Consider the following 9,297-nt stretch of genomic DNA (forward strand, 5'->3'; position numbering starts at 1 on the left):
GAAAGAATTTTGGAAAGAAATTTGAAAACTTGAGGGTTTTTCTCACCGAGGGTATTTCGAGGTTTCCACTGGACGCCGTTGAGTTATAGGGGTAATTTCGTCAAGTCGTTTATCTGGGGTAAGGTTAAAAATGTGGAAAACTTGAGGGTTGTTTAAGAAAAAAATTCTTAGAAAGAAATTTGACTAAGAGGCCATTTTGGTCCCTGCGTACTTTTAATTATTTTAACAAAACCATAAATCATAAATTATTTTAACAAAACCATAAATCATAAATTATTTTAACAAAACCATAAATCATAAATTATTTTAACAAAACCATAAATCATAAATTATTTTAACAAAACCATAAATCATAAATTATTTTAACAAAACCATAAATCATAAATTATTATAAAAAATGTCATAAATGTAATTAATAACTTGAAATGAAATGACATAAATTACAAGTACAAAAAATGATAAAAATAACTTCTTTATTAATAATCGGTAAATCCTTTACAAGTATAAATTTATTTCGAAATTCGTCGCATCACAATAGATGAGTACATCCCAACTAGGTTGGCACCTACTCACCCATATCACTATCATTTGCAACTTTTTTCGAAATAATTTAATTCAAATTTAAAGCTAAGAAATAAAAATTACAATTTTATGAATATTATCTAATCATTATATCTATCTGCTAGTCCCAACTCTTCAAATTTATCTTCAATCATAGCAATCCGTTCGATGCCTTGTGTTCGCTTCTCGTATCTCCACCAATCCTGTAAGCACATCACCGCTTGTACAGTATACGGATCTAAGCATGTCCTGTGGTCGTCGATCAAACGTCCTGCTGTGCTGAAAGCGGATTCCGAGGCTACAGTCGAAACCTGCACTGATAGTAAGTCACGAACCATGGTGGAAAGTATAGGATATGAAACTGATCCATATACTTTCCACCATTGCAAAATATCTAAAGCATTTCCTTGACATCTAACTAAAGAAGCAGAAAAATATTCATCTATTTCAGAAACATCTAATCCTGATGAAGTTCCAGATCCACCAGTTAGTTCAGCTACCATTGCATACCTATCAAAACTTACACTTTTACCTCGACCTGTGCTCGAAGCTGAAGGTGCCGAAGCTGAAGACTGTTGTGTAGCTACACCATATCTAGCTGCATACTCATCATATAAGGTTTGAAAATAATTTCTAATAGCTAAATAATGAGTAGTAGCAGTAAGGGTGGATCCATCATCTAAGTCTATAATCTGTCCACCATACAATGATTGTAACAAACTTCGAAGGCCAATTTCCTTCAAGCATGGATCAATAAGAACACCAATACCAAAAATATGAGGAATAGGCCTAAAATACTTATTAAATTTACTCTCCATTTCAAAAATTATACTTCCAAAAATATCATCCATACGATATTTTGTAAAATTTTTTTGAATATTTAAAATTTGTAAAGCAGCTAAAGTAATAGTTGGATAATAACAACCAGATAATAACATAGTAGCATCATAAAAAACTTGTAACATCTCATTTAATTTACATATAACTGTCCATTCATCTTCAGTTATTCCATAAGCACTACCAGAGCTAGAACTAGAAGCATAAAAATTTATAAAATCATTTATAATTTCTTTATATTCTATTGCTACAGATAACATTGCATAGGTGGAATTCCACCTATGGTCAACATCTTTTGGAATTAGTCTAGGCTTATAATTTTTTCTTTTACAACATTGTTTCCATCTTTTAATTCTCATTTCAGAAGCATTATGCATATTAGTAACTGTTCTAACTTTTTCTATCATGGGTTTAATTTCAGAAAATGCACTTTGAACAATTAAATTTAAAATATGACAGATACATCTAACATGAAAAAGCTCACCATGACATGGCAATGACAAAGTTATTTTCAGAAAATCAACAGCTACATTATTATTACTTGCATTATCTAGTGAAAGAGTAAATATTCTTTGATCAATTTCTAGTTTCATAAGTTCTTCAACAATTAAATTTGCAACATTAATACCAGTGTGTGACTCTTCAATTGCAATAAAAGAAACAACTCTTTTAAACATTTTCCAACTTTCATCAATCCAGTGTGCTGTTATACATAAATAACCAGTTTGCACTCTAGATGACCAAATATCAGAAGTTAAAGAAAATTTGCAGTTTAAATTTTTAAAATAAGAAATTATTTTTCCCTGTTCCTCAACATAATATTTTAAAATATCACGTTGACAGGTTTGACGAGAAAATTTTGTAAATGCAGGATAAAAACCATCTCTAAATAAATCTTCAAATTCATCATCTTCTACTAATTTAAAAGGAAGGTTTTTAAGAACAATAAACCTGATTACGCATTTCCGGGCTCGGGCAGCGTCATAATTCCAACTGCCGAGGGTACCTGAAGAGGATGATTGGGAAAGCATAGACTGCCGGATATCACCTTGTAGATTTTGGCCTTTGTTGTGTTTTTCAATATGCCGTTTGAGATGGTTGGTGCCGCTCTTATGATGAGCTTTGAATATCTGGCCGCACAACGCACATTTCGCATTCTGAGAGATGATCCTACCGTGTTCATCCTTGGTGACGTCTATCTTCTCAAAAAAATTCCATACATCAGACCTCGGCCTTTTTGGAGCTCTTGGTGCCGTAGATTCGTCGCCACCAGATTCAGGATTAACACCGGTAGGATGAGGAGTTGTTGTAGGAGGACTCATCTCTGGATCGGTAGGAGTTGCATGTTGCTCTTCATAATCAGACCCAGAAGCCATTTGTTGGAAGTATTAGAAAATACAAAAGATTATAGGATAGTATATTAGTATGAGATAGTATAAGATTGTATAAGAGAGTAGTAGAGAGAGAAATAGATGAGTTTTGTTGTGAGAAAATGAATTGAAACCCCCCCTCTATTTATAGAAGCAGCCCCCTAGGTAAATGACCAAAAAACCCTCGAAAAATAGCCGTTTTTTGACCGTTTTAAGGGGCAAAACGGTCAAAAGGCCAAATCTGGCCGTTAGGCCAGATTTGGCCCGGGCCGGGCCGCCGCGCCCAGCCCGGCCATATCGCCCGGCCGGCCATTCGAAGCCAGCTGCCATTTTTGGGCACTGTTCCAGGCCCGCGGGCCGGCCGGACGTGGCTCGCCAACGCGACCTGGGCCCGGCGCCCGGACCCGGTTTTGCCCGGGCCGGGCCGGGCGGACACCGGGCCGGGCCCGGGCTTTTTGGACACCCCTAACACTAGGTATCCTCCACACATTTTCGGATGGGACTAATCTCTACCTCAAGTTATATTTAACGGAACTTTTTATGTTATTTTACTTTAATCTGTTAGGATAATGTTGTCCTTTTAAGGTTATATTTAACGGAACTTTTCACAAAGACTTAAAAAGAACTAAATTTACATCTTACTTAGGGTAAAATAAAGGACAAATTTTCAAAACTAGCCTATTTGTCAAAAAAATCCAAAAAAAACCCGTTTCGAACTTAATTTCAAAAACCGACCTAGTTGGGCTGAAACCGGGTCAGTTTTTGAAGAAAAAAAAATTCCCAAACTTCACGGGAGTTGAAGATCCGTGAAGTTTTGTTATATAAAAAACTTCACGAGACTTCAACTCCCGTGAAGTTTGGAAACTTTTTATTCAAAAACCGACCCAGTTTCAGCCCAACTGAATCGGTTTTTAAAATTAAGTTTAAAACATGGTTTTTTTTAGAATAAAATTCAAAACAGATCGGTTTTGAAAATCTGTCCGTAAAATAAATATTGGGACTAATTTGAGCATGAAGCCCCGATACGGGACAAATTTGGCCTTTTAGAGAAATGTTTTTACGGCAAAATCTCCCCCTAAACCCAGCCCAACACCCCGAGACCTTATCGATCAACCGCCACCTCCGTCGAAGTCCCGACGATCTTGCATCTTTCAAGATCAGGAGTAAGGAAAAAATTGTTATATGCAAAGAAGCTTAAAATCTTGCAAATGGTATTTTGTGAATGAAATTGTGCGTTCGATTCAAGAGTGAAGTTGCTGCTTTTGGGCCAATTTTTTATTCTGCAGTGTGGTTAGATTCTGAGTTCTTGCAAATTTATTTATTTACTCTTTCAAACGCATAAGCATGTTTTAAGTTTGAAAATTTTGATTCTTTTTTGCTGGTAAATTATACTAAACCCCCATGAACTTTTGGTGTTTTGTAGTAGTCCCTAAGAAATTTCAGAATCACACGAGACCCCCGATAATTTTTCTGTTTAGTAGAAAACCACAATAAGTTTCTGTATTTTCCATATAAACCCCATAAATTAGAACCATAAAACAACATAAAAAGGCATTTTGAAAGTTATTAGGGTTCAGTGTAATTTACGCAAATGTTCATAGGGGTTTGCCACAAAAGCTAGCGCGGTTTTGAAAGTTCATAGGGGTTTGCCCTAAAACACTAAAAAAGTTTACGTGGTTTAATGTAATTTACTCTTTTTTGACTATAGACATTTCAATTTTCAAACGCTATTTAGGATAGTATTACTTAGAGAATAGAGATTCAAATATGATTAAAGAATTGAAATTCTTCTTGAGTGCTATGTAATTTTTCATACCCACAAATTTGAAGGGAAAAAAAATTCTTCAAGGTGACTATAAACAAACAATGTTTTATGTGTTAATATCCAATTAAAATCCAAGAAATGGATGTAGGAGTAATAAGATTGTTGAGATGGATGATTAACATAGAGCAATGATAGAACTAACATCCATAAGAAAATATTAATAAGAAGACAAACAAGAAGCCCGCGGGTGACCTAGACGATTGGGAGGTTCCTATATGGCTCCCACGGTTTTGGATTTGATTTCGGGTTGGGTTATCAAAGAAGAAGAAGAAGATGATGATGATGGTGATGGTGATGATGATGAACAAGAACCAATAGAGGTAATTTTAGGAAGCATGAAGTGATAGAAGAATAGGGAAAGTGATATGATCACAGTCAAGGAAGCAATGGACATCTAGACATACACCAACCCATTTAAACCATTTTGGAATTCTGTTATGTAATACATGCTTTCTTTGGAGAGAAAATCATTCCAAGTATACATTTTTTAAAAATGTTCAAAGTTTCCAGTAGATCCCAAGCTTGTGAAAAATGCCTGCTACAACACCCCAGAAGACAATCTCACCAAATATTACATACAAAAGAGTCCCTAGTCTTTGTGAGTGCCATACATCAATAAATGCATGCCTCTGAATCCAATGAACCTACATATTAGAAATTATAAATTGTTAGTATCAATAATGAACTAAAAATGTTTATACTGTGCAATATTTAGATCACACTCACAAGAGAATTCTTTTTCTTTTCATAATACCACCCATTCACAAAAGCAGGAAAAATTCCTTGTGCTGCCATTACAAAGACAAGCATAGCATTCATGCCAATCCATTCTAGGAATAGGAATGGCAATCTTATACCCCATACATCAATCTGAAAATCATAGAGAATGGAAAAAAAAAATTAATGGTTACATGATTTTTTTTTATGTAAGAACAAAGTTGATAATTAAGGGAGTTAATATTATACCAATATATAGAAGGCTGATAAAACAATTCCTGCAGCACCCGCCGTGAAACAAACATAGCTGAAGCTATAGAGTTGCTTGTTGATAGGAATGACTACAAAGGAAATTTTTCGTAAAATAAAAATCTATTAGAATTTAAAAATTCTCAATATGGTTAGATAATAGTAGATGGCATAATTAGTACATAATGTGCAAGAAAAGAAGCATATATACCAGTTGTGAAATGAAGGATGATGCCAATTACTAGCAAACCGACCCCCATTATCGTCCAATGCTTTAGTCTTTCTCTATGGTCCTACACAAAAAATACATCATGAAACATATAAGAATAATCTTATCATTCTTCATATTTTTTAAAACAATATCGAAAATTTACCTTAAAGTGGATTAGGACATGTCCATAGTGGACTCCAATAGTTCCAGAGAGGATAGCCGATATTGAGCTAAATCCAAAATAATACACAATTCAAGTTTACATCATGTTATAATTACAAGACTGATTAATAAATTTTTAAAAGTAGGAAAATCATTCGGGAAAATTAGGCATACCTCAACAAGCCTTCAGGGTCAAAGGGAGCAAGGCACCAAGCAGGAGCATCCTTTTGTAATGGTCCTGAATTTGGTGAACTACTTGTGCATGCCTGATAATAATAAGAAAGCAAAGATTGGAACCAAAATGATGGATTACTTGCGGAAAGACCCCTTGTAGTATCACTGTTAAAACCAACAACCTCTCCAGTTTTATTGTTTCATATAGACCCCCTGAGTGAAATTTATTGACTCTTTTATCTTCAGAGAAAGAGACGCTTGTTTGGAGCAGCTATACCACAAGGGGTCTATCTACAATTAACTCAAAATCTAAACTGTGAAATTTGAGCACATACTGTACTAAATTTACCTTCGATCGAATCCAAACTGGCTGTGAGTAAAGATGATTAATGCCCCAAACCTCCCTATCGATATAACCAGCTGCATTGCAAGCTTCACCTAAGTGTCCTCTAACACCACATTTAACCTGAAATTGATTGTCATTACTTTAATCAGAAATTTGACTATATTTGCAAAGAAATATCATAAATATACTGAAAATTTCTGTATGCTTACTGTAAATTTCTTGCCATCATTAGGATCGCCGTCACTGTGGAACACAAAGCTCCAATCTGGAACGTATAGTGTGAATGTAGTGACCATGTATATGGCAAATGCAATGAAGCCTCCAAGCCTATTAATAAAAATAATTGCGTAATTACGTTAGAACATTACAAATTTGAAAATTTAAGTTACATATCAATATGAACTTGACGATGAAATGAAGTTACCACTGCCAATGGTATGCACTGAAAATTTTGAAATTTCCTGAGCTTAGAACAGTTGGTCGAAGCTTAAGGGTTAGAGCCTCAATCATAGCCACCACAAAATAGACTAGTGCTATTCTCTACACACCAAAAAAGAACAGGTTCAAGTATTTGAATTCAAAGAATTGAATTTGAAGAGAATAGAGTAGAATAATCGACATATGAATACCTGCAGAATACCACACCATCTGATTTGTTTCATGTCAACTCCATAGGAGAGGTCATCAGGAGCATGAGAGTATCCACCTTGATTCAGTGAATAACATATGCTGACATTGTTAGTTATGAGGTGAAATTTAAAATTAAAAAAAGGTTATTATATTTTGGAAGCCAAGCTCACCTTGAAGAAGAATTCCCCAGAAGAGAAGCTTCAGAGTTCTGATGACTATCTTTCTGATTGCACTTGGGAGATTTGGAACTCTCTGTGATGCATTAAGAGGATTGTTAGTTGATTTTGTTTCTCACTGTGAATTCTAATAGGAGCATACATTGACCTGAATCCATAAGCTATAATGGGGTAAATTCAGTGAAAATCCAAAGCAATGTAAATTATGAATTTGAACACTTCGTAAAATCACATGCATGCAAATGACTAAAATGTCCCTGATGGCCAACTCTTTCATGTCCTTTTTAATTATTTTGGGCACATTTCACATAACCCCTTGAACTTTGCCAGCTTTTGAGATAATTCTTATAAGTACTTAATTAGAGTGATCGCTTTATAGATTAGAGTGTTGATTTGAAAAGGTTATTTGGTCTTTTGCCTTTTCATGAAACTCTGCTAGAAAGGTTAATTAGAAAAACTGAAAACATCTGGGGTTTTTTTTTCTGAAACACCACAAATTTAAGCAGGGAGGTTAAAGTTCAGGGGTTTATCTCAAAGTCGGCCGATCTTAAGAGGGGTTTTGTGAAGCTTACCCTATTTTCCAATTTCTTGCAAAACAGTTGTAATTCTGGATGAAAAAAAAGTCTGGCTACTTGAGTTGGCATCGCTATCACCATCATCAGCAAAGTAGTTGAAAAGATGTTGTCAAGCTCTAATTATATTTTTTCCCCCAAGATTCAGATTCCATGACTAGTACAGCCAGAACTGGTCATGCTCATTGCAAACTAAATAATATTCTACTAATTCAAATTTGATTAATCCTTAATAATCTATATCATCACAAATGGAATTAATGTCAAACCAAATCACTAAGGTGTTATGATGTTCTTTTTGCTGAGGCTATTGACGTGTGGATATAGTCCTACATTGGATAGAATAAAACCGGTGGTGGATTTAAAATAAGAGTTGAGGTCAATCCCTAATAGCTATAGTTTTTTAGTTAAAATCGAGATAGCTATAGCTTTTGAGTTAAAAATCGAGTTCCTGGCCTCTATTTAAAGTCCATGAACTCTAGATTGGACGTGATTTCTACCCTACACTTTTTTTTTAATAGACGCACCTTGAGAGCAAAAGCAATTGCAACACCGACGATGAAGAGAAAGAAAGGCATAACGAAATCTGCGAGAGTGCAGCCGTTCCATGGAGAGTGATCTATACGTTCATATGCACCTCCAGCATCATCCACCAATATCATTATCTGCATCATTCCAGAATCATTTTCTAAAACTTGAAATCTAAAGTGCAAGTAAAAAAAATGCATAGTTTTGAAAACCAACTTTTTTTTGCATAGAACCTCCATTAGCTAACTTACCACTATAGTGAGTCCTCTGAAGGCATCCAAAGCTGCAACTCTCTTGCTTTTCTTAGACTCCACTGTTTTCTCCTCTTTCTGCTCAACAATCTCATACTCCCCCTCTTTTTTAACAACATTTTTGCCATTTTCACCATCTTCATCAACTTGAACATGGTGCTCTCCTGCAACCACAATCTCTTTCTCCTCTTTCTTCTCCATTGCACATTAGCGTAAAACTGTAATCTACTTATTTTTCGACAAAAATTGAGCTTATATATATAGACGCAGAGTATGAGAGTGTAGCTAACTCTAGCATAGCTTGCCGTCTACTTTCTCTCAAATAATGAAATGAGGGAGAAATAAGACAAACATGAATATAACAGGCCGGCAAGGGACAAAGACACAAGCGGTTTCATTCTGAAACATGTATATTTGAATTATGAAACTTCCGGTTACAGACAAACTTCAGCAAGAGTTTATATACATTCTATTATTGTCCTGAACTAGCCCGGAATCTCTGACTCTATTAGTTTTTAGCTTAAAATTGCTAGCATCATCTTTTTCTAAAATAGTAAGATAAATTATGTTCGGCTCATTATAACTGTACATCTAGGTAGATTATTGTATACGGCACTGTTTGCGTCAAAAGTTGGTCTCGTTGTGGAATTCATTATATCTTTAGTCGATTACAATAAATTCAAAAGAA

The 9,297-nt window shown here is 35.0% G+C and overlaps 1 protein-coding gene across 1 annotated transcript; it reads right to left on the reverse strand.

Moving 5' to 3' along the window:
* Positions 4,882 to 8,822, reverse strand: LOC109824348 (heparan-alpha-glucosaminide N-acetyltransferase-like). Its single transcript, XM_020390925.1, has 13 exons — positions 8,610 to 8,822; positions 8,358 to 8,495; positions 7,253 to 7,334; positions 7,082 to 7,158; positions 6,877 to 6,992; positions 6,662 to 6,779; positions 6,456 to 6,572; positions 6,107 to 6,198; positions 5,934 to 6,000; positions 5,771 to 5,852; positions 5,560 to 5,651; positions 5,320 to 5,463; positions 4,882 to 5,237 (listed from the first exon to the last, which is right to left on the reverse strand). Exons 1-13 carry the CDS (start codon positions 8,808 to 8,810, stop codon positions 5,091 to 5,093), a joined length of 1,473 nt encoding a protein of 490 aa, XP_020246514.1. The 5' UTR covers positions 8,811 to 8,822; the 3' UTR covers positions 4,882 to 5,090.

The sequence above is a fragment of the Asparagus officinalis genome, chromosome 9, assembly GCF_001876935.1.
Source record: "Asparagus officinalis chromosome 9, Aspof.V1, whole genome shotgun sequence".
Classification (NCBI taxonomy): Eukaryota; Viridiplantae; Streptophyta; class Magnoliopsida; order Asparagales; family Asparagaceae; genus Asparagus; species Asparagus officinalis.

Excerpts from the sequence above, each read along its gene's own strand:
- LOC109824348 (XM_020390925.1), bottom strand. The coding sequence starts at position 8,810 with ATGGAGAAGAAAGAGGAGAAAGAGATTGTGGTTGCAGGAGAGCACCAT. Across the intron at positions 8,496-8,609 it reads TCAGAGGACTCACTATAGTG|ATAATGATATTGGTGGATGA; the intron begins GTAAGTTAGCTA and ends GGAATGATGCAG. Across the intron at positions 7,159-7,252 it reads CTGGGGAATTCTTCTTCAAG|GTGGATACTCTCATGCTCCT; the intron begins GTGAGCTTGGCT and ends CACTGAATCAAG.